The 22,904-nt window shown below is 39.9% G+C and overlaps 1 protein-coding gene across 1 annotated transcript in view; it reads right to left on the minus strand.

The window, feature by feature from the left end:
- Nucleotides 1-674: 674 nt before the first annotated feature.
- Nucleotides 675-22,904, minus strand: part of nphp4 (nephronophthisis 4) — a 370,059-nt gene continuing 347,829 nt past the window's right edge. The window contains exons 24-29 of the mRNA XM_074682340.1: nt 22,814-22,890; nt 22,578-22,663; nt 18,332-18,503; nt 12,906-13,085; nt 8,610-8,753; nt 675-976 (exon numbers count right to left, since the gene is read on the minus strand). Of these exons, the coding sequence (XP_074538441.1) occupies nt 836-976; nt 8,610-8,753; nt 12,906-13,085; nt 18,332-18,503; nt 22,578-22,663; nt 22,814-22,890 (800 nt within the window). The 3' untranslated portion in view covers nt 675-835. The remainder of the gene's footprint in view (nt 977-8,609; nt 8,754-12,905; nt 13,086-18,331; nt 18,504-22,577; nt 22,664-22,813; nt 22,891-22,904) is intronic.

The following is a 22,904-nucleotide window of genomic DNA, read 5'->3' on the forward strand; positions in this document are numbered from 1 at the left end:
TTCTCTCTCTGTGTCTCAGACAGCGAGACACACAGCAGAGCGAGCAGCGAGGAGAGGATGGAGGGGTAAAAAGGGATGCTGGTGTTAATGAGGGCGATCTGAAGAGATATGCACCTGGCTGCAGAGACATACCTCATTACGCCACTGTTTCTAATAACCATGGTGATGAGGATAAGCTGTTCGGCATGCAAAGGGACCCAGAGAGCAGACCCCTAACTGGTCTTAGACCAAAACTCAGCCATCAAGTGGCATTCAAGTGGGTGTGCTGGGTAATTAAAGTCGATAAAATGTTATTGCTTTCACCCTCGGCCCACCTTCCGACATTTTAGAAGAGGACAGCCGGCGTTTGGGATCCAGCCCTGACGCTGATGTTTCTGCAGCTAACCGGATCATAATCTGGTCATTTTGCAGCTCTTTTTTCTCTTGTTGTTTTTCTCTTAAAACCTCATTTACTCTGATCTTTATAAAACTCAGGTTGCTTGTATTGAAATGTGTGTTTTAAGCTTTTTGGATTGAGCTGATTCTCCTGCTTATTTTGAAACCACTGCATTGGATTCCTGAGAGGTGACCTTATTTCAGCACAGAGCTCCTCATTCATTCAAACAACACAGAGCTTCAACAAAAGACTCAGATTTTCAGTTAATCTGATAAAAAAAAGCATTTATTCCATATGACATCCGATCTCACACAAAAAGACACACTGATTAGAAAAATTACAGCTCATTTGTCCACATTCGAGTTTGTTTTATTCCCTGAAAATATTTGTGAAGGACAGATCAGTCAGCGTTTCTCAGGGAGCAGTTTGTACCTGCTGTTTGAAATGAAAATCATCAGTTTAAGAGTAGTTGACCTTCACACAGAACGTCTCCTCTGTCTTCTCCTCCAGGTTGTTCACGTACACCAGTATTTCCACTGAACCGGAACTCTGGCTCGGGGCAAACCGTAGTCCAATAGTGTAACTCTCTCCCCCGCTGATCTGAAGAAAGTGAACACAACAAATAGTCTTCGTATTAATCTCAGAACAATGGAGAACTGTGACGGTAATAAGTTTCTCTCTGAACCTGAACCCACAGGGAGATGATGAAAAACATCTTTGAATTAAATCTTTTTAATTAGAAGTGGAAGGATTTGCAAATGTTACCGCTTGATTAGACTCTCTTTTTTAGATTTACTATTCAGTTTTAAATTGAGACGGTAAAAATGTCAACTGATTTTTTTTTGTCTAATTGTTGGGAGCGCCTGTTTGGATGTAACCAGAGGTGACTGGATCTTGGCTCTTAGACTCTTCGGAATTTCAGAGGAAGGACGTGTTCAGAAAATCAGATGAGCCTTGCCTTCTTAAAGGATAAGTTTGGTTTATACAGCTTTTACATTGTTTATAGAATGAAGTAGAACAAAATACTAATCGAGAAGGCTTTCCTGATCCAAGCAGTGCTTTGGGAGATATTTAGATCCAAAATCGTGCAGCGGACGTCCGTATAATGGGATCCATCGGGGCATAGACAGCGCCGCTCCTAAAACTGCATTAATCGTCCAAAAACTCATGTTTTTCACCAATATTCCATCATGGTCCGCTCCGGGTTAGTCCTCTGCTGCAGTCTGTGTCACTCCAGACAGCGCTGTGTGGCTGTAATGACCTCTGAACTGACAAAGACTGTTGACTTCTTCACACTACTTTTCTTAAGATAATTTAGACACAAAACTAGTAGATCACTATTTAAATTAATTGAAATGACTGACGGATGTACTACTGTTACTCCGTGTGGTTTTAAAGCAGACTTAGTTGCTTTTTGCTTCTTTAATATTTGATTGAATTTTTATGCCGTTTTACGGCATCAGACTGAGCGACCAGATTATGCTCTGGTCTTTTGGGAAGATCGAGCAGGAGAGGAAGTTGGGACCGGACACTACCTAAAAACACCCAGTGACTTTCAAAATAAAACAAACCATGTTGAAATCAGTTTGTGTTTATCTTGACTACGACGATTAACCGACATAATGAGTGGAGCCAGACCTGGAGTCAACAGAGAAGAGAGGCTTATCAATGGAGTGGGGAGCGTTGGAACTCCAGCTGTCTATCATTCATACAGCTTGTTGGACTAAGTTGACAAACGCAGTCAACACACAACAGAATGCAGTGGGACTGCAGACCTATCTGGTGTATTAAAGGCTTAATGTACCGGCGGGGTTGGTCACTACCGCTTACCTTTTATTATAGGCCATAAGAGTGGCAACATTAACCCTGGTTACATGGAAAACAAAAAAATCTATATTCTTTCTCAGAATCATTCTCTTCCTGCCGATATAACATTAAGCTGTTTGTTTCATAACGCTGATTAATCGTTTTATTTCCAACAGGCTAAAAAGAATGCCATACCCAGATCATTTTCTAAGGGCAGGGCTTTTAACTTTGACAAAACAAATGTGAAGTGACAACATTTCACAATTACCCTTCAAACCAATTTAAAAAAAAAAAAGTTTAGGATGGGCCTGGGGCTGCTGGGCCCACCCATGACACCACCCCTGTTATTAATGTTACATCAACTGTACATAATTTGCTTCTAATAAGCCTAAGTTAGAACACTATAACACATGAAACAGAGACACAGAGCCTGGTCTTTTTGATGCTGTTAGCATGCTAATAATATTAGCACTTTGGTCTAAGCATGCAAGATGCAAACGACAAGGTTATGTATTTATTTAGTTAGTTTAGTTAGAAGTTAAAAGGTTCTTTTGTTTGAAATGTGACAAGAGTCAAACTTTGTGAAGTCAGTTTGTAGTTTAGTGGACAGAAGGTGAGCAGACTGTGGACAGTAACTTGCAGCCTGGTGCTCTGAGACATGTCTGTATCATGTAATATCAGGGCACCATCGTTATTTCCTACTAGTGCTCATCTACCAACTCCAACCTTACAAGCAGAGCTAACATAACCTCACTCTTCATTTTATTGATAGACTCTGAAGTTTGAACAGACCACTGCAGAATAACTGCTGACTGTGGGTTGGAATCAACATTAGCAGAAACAGATTAACTCTTGTTTCAGTTTGCGCTCTATCACCACTTTCCTGTTTTTTTTTTTGTTTCTTTGTTTGTTTTTTCTGTCCTTTTTCTTTCTGCCACTTTAGCTCCAGGGCCTTTAAACCTCTTTTTTTTAATACTAAATAATCTTATGTGAAGTTATAGCTCGCTCACACAGAAATGATTTGTTTAACATGTCCGTTTATTGAGCTCTTTTTCATTTTTCTGTTGGGATGTGCTTGCTAATGTGCCTATTTATTGCCATTACAGCTTTCAGATGTGGCACACTTGAAGTTGTGACTCAGATTGTTCTGCCTTTGTGGAGGAAATTGGACTTCCTGAGCGGAGCTCATAAAGACTCGTGGGCCAAGGCTGAGCTGACCTTTGCAAACAAAGAGGCTCCTAGCTACATGACGTGAAAATGTCATGTACACTGCTGTAAGTCATTAGTCACTCTGCAAGCATTGTTTTCACATACCTTCAATTATACTCAACACGCTAATGTAAACTGCATTGTGATGTCACCTGTGCTGAGCTGCACCATTGCTCTAAGCCAGGAGGCTATCCAGGCTTTAAGACGTTTGAATGCATCACATTTTTGCTAATCTTAACCCTCTATGGTACACATAGTGATGCCCAAAAAATGTTTTCAGGGTTTTTTTTTCTTAAAAAAGATCAAATAAACATTATCTAAAGCAGTTTTCAAAAAAATATTTTTCAAAGATATTTTGGGGTTTGTTGCCTTGAGGCAACACTGTACCAGATAGTCAATAACGAAATAAGAGCATTATTTATTTTTATTTCAACACACTTTTTTTCAAAAAACACATGAATATTACTTGTTGGCCTCAACAGTTTACCTAGCATGCCATAAAAGGGTAAGAACTTTAAAAAATAACTTTTATAAGATTTCAGTTTGAACGTTGCCTGCAGGCAACACTGTCGTATTGAGGAACGGCACATTGAAATGAATGGGTCAAGGAGTCTAAACATGTTTTTTCTATCTTTACATAAACTATTAACAAAAGACTTCACTTCTGTGGCTTTCAGGAGACAGACTTTTCAATGTGGAAAAAATGTGTGGAGGATAGAAGCCTGTGCCCCGGAAAAAAAGGCTTACAAAGTTCACTCGAGTAGACCAGAGCCTACAGTGGAAGCCTAAACTTTAAAACTAACATCAAATTTATCTAGGTGAAAACTGGAGAAGTCTAGGAAAGATTTAATGACCAGTTTGTTTTAAACAGTTTGTAAACCCAAAGACAGTGTACCAAAACGTTTTCATGGTGAATCCGTAATGGTACAGTGTGGCCTCAGGGCAACATTTGCATTTTTACAAGTCTCCTTAAATCAATTAGCACATAGATTAAAGTATTCGATATTAAGCTTTAGTTGTCAATTAATATGAATAGATTTTTTCTAGACTGAGAGAGGCCTGGAAAAAAAAGTTATTAGGCAGTTTTGAGGAGAGAATTGGCGGAGTTGGTCCTTGCAAGAAAATTTACAAAAAAGGGATTCTGCCTGACCTCAAGAGGGTCATATGACAAATTCAAACACTGTTATTGGTTCCTCAAGGTCTTTTCTTTCTTTCTTTTCTTTTGAAAAGTACTTCATAACAACTGAGATGTATTTTGTGAGTGTAAAAGGCAAAAAAAAAATGGGTTTGTTGTCCTGAGGCATTGAGGTACCATAGAGCAGTGATTCCCAACCTATTTTTTGTCTTGTGTACTCCGTGATACTTTTTGTCACGCCATGAGTACCCCCTCACTCGTGGGTGTTGATAATTCTCAAAAAGTAGAAGATAAAAAAACTGATCTAAAAAGAAGATCATTTTATGTCCTTAATTTGAACATTAGATTCTCTGGCATTTTCCTCTTTTTAACTCAAATTAAACCTAAAAATAAATAATATGTTGCCTTGAAAACAATTAAGCAATATAGATGAACCAATAAATAAATAAATCAACACATAATCAAAATAATCAACTTGTCTTTGTTTTATTTAACCCCTGTAACATTTACTACAATGAATGGAGTCCTGGTTAATAAATCCCCTTTGAACAGGCATTTAAACTTTCAAAATCAGAAACAAAACACAACAAAATAATATTTAGACTCACTATAGCAGTTTTACCTGAGCTTTAATGAGACACCCCAGCGTATCTTTCATAAGCAGGTGAACATCTGTTTTGATTTTGATGCAGCTGTGCCACAGGTTGGAAACTTGTAGTGCACACATACCATTTTACTACTTCCAAGTTGAAAATAATGATCAAATCTTTCCATGTACTCCCTCCAATGTGGTCACGTACACATACCCCTGGTCAGGAAATATTGCCATAGAGCAGGGGTGGCCAACCAGTCAGAGACCCAGAGCCACAAATACTACTGTGGTACTACAAAGAGCCACATCACACGTGGTCTTAGAGACACACTTCCTCTCACACATAAATGAAATGACATAAAATAAAAATCAGTACATTTTCATCTATCTATCTAGATAGCTATGAACATATGAGCGATTGAGAGGAGCACATGTAGAGAAAAGAAACCGAAACTGAAGTATCAACCTCATCACCCAAGTATTGATCAATACTGATCCCAGCGTAGGCATCAATTGGCAATATATCAATATTTTAGGTTGATCAGCACACCACAACTCACAACTATATATAGATCATTATTTTTTTTAGGAATGAATCAAAGAGCCGCACACCAAAAGGTAAAGAGCCATATGTGGCTCGCGAGCCACAGTTTGGCCACCCCTGGCATAGAGGGTCAAAAAACCTAAATGTTATAGCAGAATGAAGAGCTTAGAGTCAGTTATTTGTTTTATTATGCGGCAAAACAAGGAACTGCTCAATAACTTTTATACATATTCTTTAATTTCGTAACCTCTTGATATTAAACTCACCACTAACATGACATTCATTCTTTACTGCTGCCCCCAGTTTTATCTTTAATGATAACATATCATTCGTAACACCAGGAGTGAATTTATTGGTCAGTTTGGGATTGGTGTTGCAATCTCTCTCCACCACCTAGCAACACAGATACCAACTCTCCCCCCCTGCCTGACAGCTGATCTTATCGTGGTAAGGTAGTTACTTTAGGATAGAATAAAGTGTCTTCACATTTGCTTAATGCTGTGGGTGTTGTAAATACTTAATAAGACACCTGCAGCCTTGCTGACAAGATGAAAAACACAATGAGTCTTTTTTCACCCCCCCAACCTTCTTTTGTCTTATTGATGCAGTGTCTGCTGGACAGCAGCAGGGAGACTCTTAAATAGTTGATGTGGGAGCAGACATCCATTGCATCTCATTCATTTATTTGCTCGTTTAAAATGCTGCTTTCCATTTGTCTTCCCATTTTATCTACCTGTACCAGTGAAATGAAAAGGCAGCAGTGCTTTCTGTTCTTCACGTCTATGAGAGAGACTCAGCTATTAGAGACGCCCGGGCTGACAACATAATAAAGCATCGATAGGAACGTCTTTGCCGTTTTCCCCTCAGTTTCTTTCTATGTGCTAATGAGAAAGTCGTTCACTTCTAACAGCTGAGTAATAAGCAGTCAAAACCGTGAGGTCAGGGATCTCTGATGTCTTTTTACTCTCCTGTCAAGATGACAGAAAAGTCATAAACATTTCTTCTTATCTGTCACAGCTGACGCTTGAAGTTTATTTTCCTTTTAATAAGCTTTTCTTCACCTTCAGCGTATCAGTGGAAACTTTTTTTCTCAAACTTTGACGGTGTCAGTCTGTGAGGTGCTTCATGGGGGAGCTGCAAAGTCAGTGGTGATGCAGCATAGCCAAAATTTCGCTGAGAGAGAACCAAAAGTGATTCTCAGGCTGATACCAGGCCAAAATGTCAGTGAGTGACATTGCAGAAATAATGTAATTCTAAAGTCTATCTCCCTGGGAGCAGCGCAGTGTGTGCTGGCTGTACCACAGCTCCATCATCGCTCTGTCACAGTCTAAATGTCCACTGGAATTAAGACCTACAGAGGAGAGGTACATCTGCACAGGAGGCAGGCAGAGGGTTTTTCAGTGGTCAGTCTCCATGATGTGATGCAGTACACTGAGTATTCAGAGGGTTTAAAAACAAAACCTTTCAGATTTTTATCATAGGTTTTCATATAAACTTCAAGATATGGAAGGATGTTACAAAAAAGTGATACCAAATGTGTTTCATGCTTCCCACGAATGCCTGAAACATAGGTAAGAAATTTTACCAAAGTATTCACTCTGAACATTTCCTAGCTGCAAATGTCACAGTGCTAGCTTCAGTCTGTAGCTCTTTTTGGTGTTTAACAGAAACATCTGTTTAATTGTTTGCTGCTGTGACTTCAATTTTGTTGTACTTTTTACAATGACAATAAAAGTTATATTCTATTCTATTCTATTCTATTCTATTCTATTCTATTCTATTCTATTCTATTCTATTCTATTCACTGTGGGGTGTGACCACACCAAGTCAAAACAGGCAGAACAAAACACTGAATGAAAAGCATCATCTTCACCTCCCCCTCCTGCTGTACTTTGAAGTTTTGAATAAAAGAAAAAGGTGTCTCCATTGCACTTTTGGAAAACTTCAATATTAAAACTCCTGAGAAATCCCGTCATGAGAGCATAACATTTTTTATTGAAATTTGAGTTTTTTTTAATGTTCCCATTTTTTTATGTATATATATATATATGTATATATATATATGTATATATGTATATATATATATATATATATATATATATATATATATATATATATATATATATATATATATATATTTATATATATATATATATATATATATATATATATATTTATATATATATTTATATATATATATATATATATATATATATATATATATATATATATATATATTTATATATATATATATATATATATATATATATATATATATATATATATATATATATATATATATATATATATATATATATATATATCAATATATATATATCAATGAATTTCCTCCACCCCTAGGAACTGTTTTAATGTTTCATCAATTTTATAAGTAATTTTTTATGCTTTTGAGCAGAGGACAGGGGACAGAGCAGGAAACAGGGCGAGAGTGGGGAGTGACACGGGGGGGTAAAGAGGCCACAGATTTGATTTGAGTTAAAATATGTTAAAGCCCAAGTGTGAGCTTTGTATTAGTTCTGACGTCAAACAAGTTTCATTTGAAAAATAATTGCTCTTTAACTAAATGAAAATTTGTTTTATTGGATTACTCCATCAATAAATGGAATTTTCAGTGAATACTCAAATACTAAATATTTGATAGCTGCAGCCCTGATGGTATCCATCATGATGATGAATTGATTATTTGCTGTAGTTACATGGAAAAAGACAAAGGTTGTATTTCACCATTCAATGCTGATTATTTACAGGTTCAAAAAACATCACACAGACACTTTAATCCGATGAAACAGTCTGTGTTAATGCTGGTCTTCATTTCCTTGAACAACAGAGTGGAGGTGTAGTGAAGGAGAAATGTTCCCTTCGGTGTTATTCAAAGTATTGATTTTCTGAGAGACAGAGAGCTGCACGACTTCCTGCCTTATCTCACCTGGAACTTATCCTCTTTGAACTGGAGCAGGTCTGGATGGTCAGAGCGCAGCAGAAATGTGCGGCTGCTGGTGTAGGGGTTGGTGTAGGTGATTTTCTTGGAGCTGCCACGCCCGCCGCCAACTGGGACACACACTTCAAATGCCTGCACACACACACACACACACACACACACACACACACACACACACACACACACACACACACACACACACACACACACACACACACACACACACACACACACACACACACACACACACACACAGTAAATAAAAGCAGTTAGTGCAGTAAAGTGGAGTCACTTCTCCATAAGGCCATGTCAGGTGCTTCTCAGTGAGCAGAAAGTTTACTGTTAGTTAAGTCTTCCCACTGAAAACTGCTGTTTGTTTGTTTTTGTTTTTTTTAAGACTTTTGGTAACATTTTGAGGCAACTATTCACATCTTTTTTTCATGCTGTAAAATATTTATTTGAATAGATGAAGATGTTGGTTTTGACACCCTGTAAATAAAATCACAATTTTGTTTCTATCAGACTTTTGGATTAAAAAAAGAATTAAAAAAAAAAAAGTGCAGGATCCTATATGATGACAAGTTACACATGCTGACACCACATGTATTTTCATGCTACAATCCAGAGAAATACATTTGTATTAATTTAGTCCAAAGATTTGAAGTTCCTCTGTGAGTTAAGAAAGGTAGTCCTCTGGATTGTGAATTCATTTCTCTGCTTCCACAGTCCACATGTTGATGTGCCAAAGACACTGAACCTTAAAGTGCCCCTGAGGGAAAAGCCACTGGAGAGTGAATGAATTAAGGTTAATACAGACGGTGGCAAAGCACTTTGTTAAGCATCCTGCAATCTGTGTACCAATGTGTGTGTGTGTGTGAAAGGTGAATATGTGAAGCACTTTAAGCTGACTGAGGTCTAAAAAAACCCCTGTGTAAGAGCAGTGTGTTAGACCATTAAAACTACAACTGCTTAAACAACAGTTGAAACTGGAGCTAACAGGAAGGAGGGTCAGACCATTTTAGACCCTGTTTACACGACAATGTTTCGCCTGAAAATAGAGGAAAATATCTGCATTTTCCTGGAAACACTGGGGGCTTTAAAAGGCTGTAGTAAGCATGCCAGGCCTGTAGTTGGCGCTATAACTATAGAGCCTTTCAGCTGAAGGTAGGCTGACAATCTAGCGTACATGTTAGCCACGTTTCCACTAAGCAGTCCAGTTCGGTTCAGTATGGTTTAGGACGGTTTGGCGCAGTTAAGCCCGATCCAGTTTGCGTTTCTGTTCCCTCTCGTGGTAGGCAGAGTGTAATGCCAGGCGGACACTGTGCGATTTTGAGGGGATTTCACCACGATTTTGCTGTCGCAGACCACGCTGCGTCATCGTGGAAACATCGTAGCATCAGGATGTTGTAAGCCGTACAGTGTGAGAACACTCACGAGGAAGGATTAATTGCTGCTACCTTCTAACGATAATGCTGCGACCTCCCGATCAAACTTCTGGCATGTCAGAAATTTTTGCCGTAGCTCGTACAGTGTGAGTGGTGTTACATCAAGATTCTACGTTCGCACCTGCGCAGAAGACAACGGTGGAGCTTTAAACAATGGCGGGCGGTCATAGGAACTAGGAACCTTTGTTTTTCGTTGTTCACACTCGAGCACGTCGTGCCGCCACATGCCGACTGACGCCGACAAGTAGTCGTGGTTGTCAATAATCGTGGCTGACAGCAGTCGTACAGTATGAGTACACATGTCGTAGGGTCAAGTAAGAGTACGAGTGACAAACCCGGTCATGCAGTGGGAGCATTTCCCTGACAGTCAGATTTCTAAAATCGCATAGTGTCCGCCCGACATAAGTTAGATGCCAACACAGCCACAGCTGTTAAATAATAGAGTGACGCTGTGTAAGCGAGACACAGTGTACCCCGCTAACAAATCCAACGAAGAAGACAAACGCAACACGGCAAACTAAGATCATAGATGTAAGACATGCAGCATTTCATCCTCTCTGTGATTGGCATGTTGCTCTTTGATACAAAGAACAATCCAGCTTTGTTTCAGAGAAGACGGTGTGCCGCCAGGAGAAATGCAGCCGCTGTTCGGGTAAGTGACAGCCTGCAGTGTTGTAGCTCCACCTTCCAAGAGTGGATTGGTTCAGTCTGGCACTAAAGGGGCCCCAAAAAGTGGGACGGCTCATCTCGGTTATTTGGGGATCTGTCCTGGAATAAGTCAGTGGAAACAACACAAAATGCACCTCACACCGAGACGACATGGTAGTCTGCCTTTGTCACTGTTGTCGTTGTCCTGTTTGCACGTGGCAATTTAAGTTGCCACGATGAAAGTGTAATGCAGGAGAGCAGAGCATGTTGTCCAAGTTTCCACTACACCCCAAAAATCTGAAATCTTATCAATTGTTTTTGTCTTTTTTTTTTTTTTTTTATTTGTCTTACTACGCTTGATATGAGCAACATTCAATTGGTCAGTCCAGAAAATGTCTTGTTTCAAGTTGTTTCAGGACAAAAATAAGGTATGAATTGCTTGTGATAGGTTAAGAAAAATATACCCCGAAGCTAAGAAAATTTTGCTGGAAAATTTGCATAAAACTAGAAAAATGTCTGAACACAAGTAACTTTTCTCTTGTTCCACTGGCAGATTTTTTTTATTTGTTCCAAGCAACCTCACTTTTGTCTTAAGATAACTGGAAACAAGACATTTTTCTGGACTGAAAAGTTGAATGTGGCTCATATAGAGTATAATAAGGCACTTTTTTTTTTTTTTTACTGAAAATAAGATTAAAAACAATTGAGAAAAAATCTATTTTTGAGGTCATTTTTTAAAAGTTACCGTCTTCAGGTGGGCTAAAACGCCATTCCTGTGTAAATGAGAGGCCGAAATATAGTGGTACCTTTGTGATCCATCCTAAAAACACTGTTTTGGTTGTAAAATTGTATCACCAATGATAGACTGTCCCTCGACAATCTCTGACTCAAGCATTAGTGGGGTTTTTTCACTTAACATGCTTACAGAAGCGTTAAATCAATAAAAACTATGGCTGGAGAACATGAGAAAAAATCCTATCAGGATCATTTTTAATATCAGTGGATAACGATATTTATTGCAATATAAATCAAATAAATATTTTGTTGAGCTTAAATGCTCCATTTCTCAAAAGTGAGTTGTAGTTGTAAGGTTATTTCTGATTTTGTTTATTTTCATCTTCAACTGAGCCGCTGGCAGAGGAACGTTCATTAAGCTCAGGTAGAGACCAGAGCAGCCAATGAAAACACAAAACCCCAGCTAAAAATCAAAGCTCAGAAATAGTGCTGGAAAAATGATACAATTCAACTGTTTTTATTTCTTCTATGTGCACAGAAGATTCTCTCTCTCCCTCATCTTTTATTACAACTTCTCGCAACAACAACCTCAGCCATTTGTGTGTGACACTGTGCCAGTTTGCGCCCACTTTTCAAACATGCTAAATATAGATGCAAAAACAGTGACCGCTAACAGTTTCAGGTTTGATAAATCACTCTGCGAGCGTGAAGTGATAATATTTATATCTCCTCCTCCCAGATATAATTATCTAATCATATGTCTGTCAAAACATGGATAAATGGATTCTATCAAAATTCTATCAATTATTAATCATGTTTCTATCAAGAAAAGGTTACTTCGCAATATATATCTTTGTCCTAGCCCTTATCCGGCCTAGTATAAACTGATGATTATTAATAACCAAAAATTAAAGATCAGAAGTAACACATCTCTGATAAATTGTAATGTAACAACCTGACCAAAAGCATCTCATACGGTTTGAACCAGAAAAACCTACAGCTCTTTGAGTGTGTAAGTAAAAATAGCGTAGACAGCTGTCTGAAATGAAAATAGCCACTGACTAACTGGCAGTTTTGAAGGAGACCGATGAGTCAAAACCAGGATCCAGCTGTGCTTAGCCTTTGATTGACACTAGCCACAAGAGGGTTAGGAATGTTCAGCTGACCCAGGAAAACAGCAGTATGGTTCAATAGTCACTAAATGTGACTGAGTCACCAGTAGCTGTAAGGTAGAGAGACCTTTAAAGGAGCTGTCCATCATGTCACTGTTCATGAGACAGGAAAAAGTGGAGCGGCTACAAGAAGTGAATCTTAAACCATGTTGGCATTGATCACACAGCAGTTAGCCTCACCTGAACGGACAATAAACTGTTTGATGAGCTCAGAGTGACGTATGAATGTTCATGTTGGAGATAAAGCCGTAATAAAAGAGACAGACGGTCAAAACATCTCGTACCTTGGACAGAACGGGCCGATGGATGTTGAGACAGAGCAGCCAGGCTGTGACCATTTGCCGTTGCTCCACATCTACCGCGCTCACGTAAAAGAAGCGACTGCCTGCTTGCCACGGTTGAACCTTCAGCTGCAGCTCCTGAACTGCTGCAGGAGGCAAAAGGAACACGCCGTCTGGGTCCACCTAAACAGGAAGGATGAGAGTTGTAGGTAGCCTGATTGAGTTTGGCGGTAGGGTGTGGAATGAAAAAGAGACAATAACAGAGAAACACAGGCAATAAGCAAGTGACACAAAGAATTGGACACAGCTTGGATGGAAAAAAGACATTTTATGAGAGGTAAAAAGACGGCGTAGAAAAAAGGAGAGAATTAATGGAAAAAGGTGGTTAACAGAGTCAGAGGAGAAAAAGGGAGGCGTAGAGATTACAGCAGAGAGTGGGTGAGGGATAGGTGAATGAGGTATGGTGAAAAAGCAAAGAGAGGGGGCAGACAATGAAATGGAAGAAAGTCGAGGCTGAAAGTGACAGAGAGACAGAGGGATGTGAGAATGAGATTTACTGTGCAGCTCCTTTTCAATCTGCGGAGAAAAGCAGAGCTATTCTCTGGCGGTGAGCTTTATCCTGTTTTATAAGACTCCTCCGATGCATTCCACAGTGAGCTAACCTGCTGAGAGTCAGATCAAAGCAGCAGCTGATGCTTACAGTGATATTAGAAAAAAAAGAAAAAGAAACATCTGTCACTTCTTTAGCTAGCCCCCTTTCTCTTCATGGATGATAACTTCAGTGTATGCACGCTGTTCGGCTTTGACACGGTGGCAGTCCATCAGTCTTCCTTTGCTTTTTGAACAGGGACAAGTATCACTACTCAATTCTCTTTATTGCAGCTTTAACTGAGCATCATTGTGAAATCCCCCCTCTTGGGCCAGGTTATGAATTAGGAATTATATTTTATAGATACAATAATCTGACACCCCAGAAACGTATCATACATGTTCGAGGTGCACAGAAGCTTGCTGATTCTTTGTATGGCATCACATTGATCCACAACATGATCTGACACGACTGTAGGAAATCGTAGGGACTATGAAATGAAAGGAGCAGAAAAGAACATTAAACAGCCTCTATAATGACTTGGATTTCAGCCTTGGGTAATAACACACAGCATTTTCCTTTTTTTATGGGATACCACTGAGAGCAAAATGTACAAGGTCTTTCAGATACCTGAATGGAAAATTGCTGCTACAGGAAAGCACAAAACATATGTTACACGACCCAAGCTGCTCTGATTCTATGTTCCCTCTCTTCTTTGTGCTGCGTCAATATGTCTCACTGTTTCCTCTCTTCACATGTACCATGAACACTGACGTAAGCATCAAGATCAAAGAGTTCAATTATAACTCCAAGCAGACTTATATCTTTAATCACAGAGATGAAATTCTTTATGGGTCTCTGGTGTTTGTTGGCTGTCATCAAGAATCAAGGAGGATTCTCTATTAGAGGTCTTCTGGAAAACAAACTTTAAACCAGACCTGACAGTAACTTGATCCCGAGTTTCTTCAATTAATATTAATAAAAGGAAAAATGATCTGAAAGAAACCAAAGATGCTCAGACTTGATCCAAATGGAAACAAAATATAAGAGGATTTATAAAATATAACAGCTGATGCTATGCTGGTGTAAATAAAAAACAAAAGAGCACAAAGAAACAAAAGAGTATGTTCTTATGTTCCAGTAATAGTGGAAATGGCAGCATTCAGAGTACATGTAATCCCCTTGCACACAACCCTCAATGTAAAAATTGAAAGTTTTATTACTGATGTGCGTATTATCTACACAAGATCAGAGCAAGAATCTGTTCAACTACGCAGGAACACGCATTCTGATTTTTCCATTGACAATAACAACATGGATCTGGCATGACATGCAAACAGGGTTTGGGTATTATGTCACACCTAACACCAGCCAGCCACTTTAGTAGGTACATCCTGTTTGAATTGAATTAAATTGAAATGAGTCAAATCAAATTGAACCGAATCGAACTGGATCGATAAGAAGACAAGGTAAGGTAAAGTAAGGTTAGGTACAGTACAGATGGTGCAATGAGAAGGGATGAAATATGATGCAATACGATACGGCTTTGTTGGTCTCACAAAGGGGAAATTTACAGAGTTATGGACTGGACAACTGGGCTGGACCCACTTTTCTCTTCAGAACTGCCGTTATTTTTAGATTCAACAAGACGCTGTTGACATTCCTCAGAGATTTTGTTTGACTGCCCGTTGCAGCAGCTCTCTCTTCCTTGTTCCTTTTTTCTTTTTTTTTTTATCCTTCTCTTTTTTGTTGTCTTTGTATTTGGAGTCTGCCATTCCTTTTTATGTCTTATTTGTCAGTCATTGACACCAAACTGGTTGTATCTGCTGTGGTGTGGAACTGTTTTTGTTCCTGTGTTAGTTCGGAGATCAGTGCTAACTGGTGCTAGGCCTGATGTTCCCCCACAAGGTGATGAGAAGGAGGTGAGGACGACGTGCTGGTTCTCAGGTGTGAGCTAAAAAGAGTCGACATTGACCAGTCCTTTCGTCTATGGTTATGAGGAATGTAAGGTCTATCTCAAATAAGATGGATGAGTCAGCAGTGCTAACCCAGCAACAGTGAGAAAACTGGCAGAATAGCATCATGCTATTCACAAAGACGTAGCTAACAGAGCTAACACCAGACACCGACACCACATGAGAGGGATTTCACCTGCTGCTGGCAGACAGGAAAAAGTAGAGCAAGACTGAAAAGACCAGTGAAGAAGACCAGCTCAGTCCAGGGCTGCTGTCTGGACCCTGTGGACCCTGTGAAGGTGGTGGCTGTTAGGGGAATGATAGCCAAGCTGTCGTCTCTGATGGACAACGTGTCTCACCCCTTTCAGAAAACATTTTACCTTTATGTTGTGTTTAATATGGAATTATTTTTCTAAGTCACTCTTACTATATTATTCTATTTGATAAATTCTTGTTTTAATGTTTTGGATACACACTTTCATATTTTCTGCTGTAACTCTGTAAATTTCCCTGTTGTGGGGGGAATAAAGGTGTATCTTTGTTTTATCTCTTATCTTATACTGAAATAATAGCATTGCTATCATTTGATGTGTTGGCTGCCCATCCATGATGAGAATCTCCCGTTCCACCATATCCTAAAGATGGTCTACTGGATTTGGATGCAGTGACTGTAGAGACCATTTGAGTACAGGGAACTCTTTGTCATGTTGAAGAAAGCAGTCTGAGATGATTCCAGCTTTATGACATGGAGTGTTATCCTGCTGGAAGTAGCCATCAGAAGATGGGTACACTGTGCTCATAAAGGGATGGACATGGTCAGCAACAATACTCAGGTAGACTGCAGAGTTAAAATCATACTGAATTGGTTCAGAGAGGCCCAGTGTTCCAAGAAAATATCCCTCACACATTACACCACCACCAGCAGCCTGAACCATTGATGCAAGGCAGGATGGACCCATGCTTTTAGGTAGTTCACACCAAACTCTGAGCTGACCATCTTAGTGCTGCAGCAGAAATTGAAACTCATCAGAACAAATGCTTAACTGCACTGAGTTGCTGCCATGTCATTGGCTGATCAGATATTTGCATTAATGAGCAGTCAAACAGGTATACCTAATAAAGTGTCTGGCAGGTGTATAACTCCAGTAGATGCAATGAGTCTTGACAGAGGATTACAAATCAGGAATTCTTCCAAGTCCAGTTGGTCTTACTGGATCAAACTTGGACAAAGAACGACCTGAATGACTGAGAACCTTCAAATACAAAGAACCAAACTGTAAAATATGACAACTTCACACCAAACTCCAAGAAAATGTAAGATCAGACATGAGTGAGAATGTTTACTTTGCACAGGGCTACACTGCAAAGACTGGACCTATCAAGTGTTTTTGTCTTATCATACTCAGTATGATCCACATTTAACTGATCAGGCCAGAAAAATGTCTTGTTTCACACTATTTAAAGACAAAAATGAGGTCTGAATTGCTTGTAACAAGTTAAAAAAAATATTTGCCAATGGAAAAAGAGAATTTTAAGCTGGAAAATTTGCCTAGCAGAATAATGTCTTAATACGAGAAACGTTTCTTTTGTCCCATTGGCAAATTTCTTGTTCCAAGCAATTCTGACCCAAAAACAATTTGAAACAAGACATTTTTCTGGACTAATCATGCATATGTGGATCATATCAAGTCTAAAAGGACAATTCCTACTGAAAATAAGACGAAAACACATGACAAGATTTCAGTTTTCTGCAGCGCACTCAGTCATATGCATATAGTATGACCTTAACACTCTACTGTGGTAATGCATAAGGTATTTGACAGACAAGGACAGCATCAACAGGTTTATAAGAGGTGTGGCGACTACATAGAAGTCAATACTTCCTAAGAATTCAAATAAAAAAGGCAGGGTCTGTCCAAAATGAACTCTTTAAATTTTCTAGTAGTTAGGCGCCGCCCTGTTGGTTGTGGCTGCCTGCTGCAGCAGCTCTGTCTTCTTCATCCATTTCTTGTAATTTGTTCGTCTCTTTCTCTCTTTTGCAATTGCAGTGGGTCATTGCTCTGTATGATTCAATTGTTGGTCATGGACACTAAACTTTTTGTGTCTTCAGTGATATTTTAACCAGTTTTGCTCCTTTGATTGTCTGTAGATCCTACGTGTAACCATGGCTGCATTGTTTACGTATGAGATCAGCTGCCATGGGCATGTTAATGCTAACTGGTGCAAGGCCAGATGATCCCCCACAAGGTGAGGAGAATGAGGTGAGGACAACGTGCTGGTTCTCAGGTGTGAACTAAGGAGTGATGACATCAACCTGTCCTCTTATCCATCGTTATTGGAAACGTACGATCTATCTCCAATAAGATGGATGAGCTAGGCATGCTAACCCAGAAACAGAGGGAATACCAGAGGGCAGAGTAGCATCATGCTTTTCACTGATATGGCTAACAGAGCTAACACCTGACACCAACGCCATGTTGGAAGAGCTTTGCCTACTGTGAGCAGACAGGATCCAGGAGACAGAGACTGAACAGACTGCTGAAGGAGCTCAGTCCTGGACCCTGTGGAGGTGGAGGATGGCTGACTACAGAATGATGGACAATGGACCTTTTGGCACTTTTCATACACTTTCTTACTTCTGTTTTCTTGATTGTTGCTGTGGCTCCTCCTAAATTTCCCCTCAAGGATAAATAAAGTATTTTCTATTCTATTCTATTCCATTCTATTCCATTCTATTCTATTCTATTCTATTCTATTCTATTCTATTCTATTCTATTCTATTCTATGTCTAGAATCGAGAGATAAGCCTAAAAAAGGAAAAACACAGCTGTATATAGGAAAGAAAACACTTGTTTCAGGGTCATGATACTCTGATATATGTTTACCTCAATCTCCTTGGGGTGTGATGAGAAACATTTGACCTTACGGACAGCCTGCCTCCCCCTCAACACCAGGGATTGACAGCTTCGCTGGCCAGTCACACAGCTGACATCCACCCGCTCCAGGAAATGCACATAAATCTGCCAGATCTGGGAGGGTGCTGCCATCCACTTATCACTGCAGAGAAAAACATCATCAGGAACAATTAAGCTGAGGCCCACCAGAGATAGAGCAGTAGCAGCATGAGGCTGGATATGAGGAGGGCTGATCTACTGCTGTGCTGGCATTTTAATAAGCAACAACATCACTATCCTTCCTCCTCCTCCTCCTCCCCCTCTCACTGGTGAGAAGAAGGGATTCAGTCTCAGTGGCCCTCTGAGTGCTGTGAGTGGGAGGCGATGTACCTCACCTGTCACTTATTCAGTCCTGCTCTGTGACAACAGCACTCAAGGAGCGTTTGGGGATATTAAGAACAGAATTCAAGTGATGTGGGTTTTTGAAGGCAGAGAAAAAACTCTGGTCTTGGACAGACAGCGGCTATAAGAGACATTTTTAGCTAATGTTTGGCAATTTGTACGTGTTGCACTGCCAAACTTCATGCGTTTGCGCTGGATGATGTGTTTTCTGCTTTTATCAAAATGTGTTTCTCACACTCTGAGAGAAGGTTAAAATACCAATTAAAGGGAAAACACAACTGAGCTTCAAACCCCTGTGGACCTCAAAACTCCCCGTTTGCATTGTTGTTTAAGGCCAAATAGTGAGCTGTTTCCCTTCCACCGACACAAAGCCCAGATGGGGATAAGTTATGTATCCAGACACTCAGAGAAAATATATGGCTGCAAAAGGATACATGTTTGTGAAAAATGTGTTTATTTTCTAATAATGTGGTGACTAAGAATGTGAGGGAGGTTGTTTTTGCTCTGTTTAAAATAAATATTCACAGTGCATGTGAATTTAATGAAGCTGCCATGTGAAGTCAGTGTGCTCTGTATTTTACCCGTCATCGTTAACCGTGTTCTTTACAGCTTCAATTTCACAAACACATTTTACTCTGACTTTGATAAGGCCACTGCAGTTAGTTACTCCTGTGCTGAGGGGTTTTATGAGCATGTTTCTGCTTTGTGTTTTCCTCACATGAATTTGGATAAACTTGTGTGTACCCAAGTGTTACAATGATGCAATCCTTACTTCTGCAGACAGATTAGCAGGTTCCCCCTTAACATTAGTCGTCTGATGCGCATGCAAATTATGTCTATATTTCTTATGCTGGTCCAAGACCATTTCTGGATGCCTACACAATGTTCAAATTAGGTCCATGGATGTCTAAGTTGCCAAATGACATCCTTTCACAGTCATTTTTGGATGAATAACTTTGGTCTCTTGAAGGTGCAGACTGTTTCTCCAGACAACATCTGTTTCTGACGTCTACTGAACGTCCATTTATGGTGTCCACATTACCTCCCCACAGCACAAAGAGATGTTCAAAGGACATTCTTTCAGTGTCATTTCAAAGAATCAAAGTAATCTTGTTTGTTTCCATTTCATGTTTCCATTCTAAAGTGGTGATGTGTCTTTTTTTTTTTTTTAATTAAGCTTAAGCAGATGCAGGTCTTAGGAATACAATATGATTCAGAGCACCTATCAATGATCTGCAGCTACTCAGACATGTAGAGCAAAATGTTTGATGATGTAATGTCCTTGAGCTTAAGGATTACAGTCACAGGCTGAGGAGGTGTTTGTTCAGCCTCCTCTTTAAGGCGTGAATACCCCTTGGTGTAACCTCTCCAATGACTTCAGGAGGAAGGCTGTTCCATACTGTGGTGGCAGAGTGGAGAAAGCTCCTGTCGAGGCATTTGGTGTTTGACTTGGGGATCTCCAGGGCGTGGCTTGGTTGAGTCTTCCGGGTGATGGCTGAGTGAGTAGCCAGGAATCTGTATCTCATCTGCCCCATCTGGAATGGTGGAGTCCAAGAAAGTCTCCACCAAGATGACAATCGAGGGCTTCTCCTCTGAGCAGAGGTTGGAGAGATATCCAATATTGGTACGTAGTCCTCGGATGTTCACCTCAAGGATTACCAGTTTATTTTCGCTAAGTTGTAGTCGAGGTCGGTGCTGGGGTCGGCAATGGGTGGTCTGTCCGTTTCAAGGCTTTCTTATAGGTTTCCTAGCATAGGGGTTGTCGGCAACAGGGGGAGCTGGCCCCTGCGCCCTTGTAACACACCTGAGCAGTGCGGCAGAGATCAGTGCATACATGACCTAATTCGAAAGCATCATGCATGTGCAGAGGACCCATAACAGATCGGGCCCCGGAAGAAGCAACTTGGTTAAGGATGGGGTGATCGCACTGTTTAAGACCTCTACTACCCTCCTGTAGAGGTGAATTTTCCTGTAGCATCATTTGGCTCAGCAGCAGCTTTGAAGTGGAAATGTAAACCGCCTTTGTCTGTATTTACAGTAACCATCTGCTGCTTAGAAAATCAAATGAAGCTACAGGAAAATGAACAGGAGCTGTCTGCCACCTTCAGAAACTGGATTGGCAGCAGCAGCGGTGGTGGCAGTGGCTCAATTCATAGGGACTTGGCTTTGGAACTGGAGGGATGCTGGTTCAATGCCCCACATGGTCAAAGACAGTTTTGTTTTTGGACAAAAAGCATCTACCAAGTGAAGTTGTTCTTGTTCTAAAATGACTTTAAGTTTGACATGGAAAGGAATAGGGCTGAACGATTTTAAGAAAAGATTGAATTGCGATTTTTCTGGCAGATATTGTGATTTCAATTCTATTCACAATTTTCTTCGAATCAAGCTTTGGGATATTAACATGTAGGGCTGAACGATTTTAGGAAAAGATCTAATTTTTCTGGCAGATATTGCAATTCACGATTTTTTAATCATCAATAGTGATGATAAATAATCTGTTTTCATCAACTTCTACTTTTAAACAGAGGTGTTGTGTTGTTGACCTGCTTACCAGCACTTTTAACATATAGATTGTCTACAAATTTGTAAAACAGAATGTGTATAATACTTGACACAACGGATCCTGAGTCAGTCAGGAGCGCTGCAAAAAATTGCTGATTTGGCAATCTCAAAATTGCATTGTCTAAAATTGCGATTTTGATCTGAAAACGATAAATTGTTCAGCCCTAGAAAGGACGTCCTAAAAAAACTGTCCCATCCCACTCCTGATAAAATGACTCCCACTCCTGTACCCCTCCATTTTTTCTCCCGTCTTTTAGTCTTTAGGCAAAAATGACTTTCTCCCCATTCTTTTGGATCACTGTTGGCTTCAGTGAAGTGTAGTTCTTTTCACTTGCGCTACAGTGTAGGCTTATTGGAAATAAACTACAAAATGGCGAATGACATATTATATTTTATCTCCCTGATTGGTTCCCACTCCAATCTGCTCCCGTTAACTTTTTATCCTGTACCGTCCCAATCACATAATTAATAGTAAAGTTGACTCCCATCTCGCAGGAATCCCATGGGAATCTCATGACCCATGGGATTCCCTGAAAAAATCTCAGCCTTCTGTGAACACCATAAATGGATGTTCAGCAAATGTTGGAAAAAGGCGTCATCTGGAAGAACAATCTGCACCTTCCGGAGACCAAAGTCAGATGTACAAAGATGACGTTGAAAGTACGTCCTTTGAACATCTCTCTGCTCAATGGGTCATGTCAGGAACACTTACAAGAAATGACCTTGCAATTTTCATATGATGAAGGAAATGCACTCTGATCAGATTAGCCAAGCCTCAACGATACGTATAATGAGTATTGCCGTGGACACAGAATGTCAACATTGACGTGAGTACCAGAAAGTAATGAGGGTGTTTGAGGAGACCAGCAATCTATTGCAGAGCAGTTCTGCAATAAGTGTGTAACCAGTCAAAGCTCCATCATTCCCATTGTATTAGAAGCTTTTTACCAGGCAGACACTGGCCCTGCATACAAAACAAATCCCATATAATGTCTTTCTTATCCTGATGGAGATAAGTGGATGCATTCTATAACTTCAGGCATTCAGACCACCAAATCTCCATCTGATAAGTTAATTAATTCAAGCCTGCGTGAACAATTTAATTACTCCAAAATAGATTTCTCTTCAGGTTAAGCTCTATGTCTTTGTGTGCCTGTGTGTGTGTGTGTGTGTGTGTGTGTGTGTGTGTGTGTGTGTGTGTGTGTGTGTGTGTGTGTGTGTGTGTGTGTGTGTGCGTGTGTGTAAGAGTGCTTTTTGGATAGACAATACGTACGTAAAAACCATCACAAAGAACATTTTTATGTTTGGACTGGGACTCCCAGGCACTTTCAAGTACACATCCTGCGGCTCCCCTGGCATCTGAATGAAACAAAGAAGAAAAAAAAGAAGTGAAGGATAAAAATTGCAGGAATCAAAGAGATTTCATGTCAGCACTTTCGAATCAAAAGCACGGTGTGTTTGCAAACTTTCATGGTTTGATAATTTGCTGTTAATTTCCTTCAGTCTCACCAGCATGCTCGTCTGGCAGATGATGTTCGGGTCACTGCAGCGTACAGAGATGTGATTTCTGTCATCTGCTTCTCCAACTGGCCGACCAAGT

This window comes from Halichoeres trimaculatus, unplaced genomic scaffold (genome assembly GCF_033239565.1).
Source record: "Halichoeres trimaculatus isolate MK-OKI-2021-1 unplaced genomic scaffold, fHalTri1.1 fHalTri1_scaffold_11, whole genome shotgun sequence".
Classification (NCBI taxonomy): domain Eukaryota; kingdom Metazoa; phylum Chordata; class Actinopteri; order Labriformes; family Labridae; genus Halichoeres; species Halichoeres trimaculatus.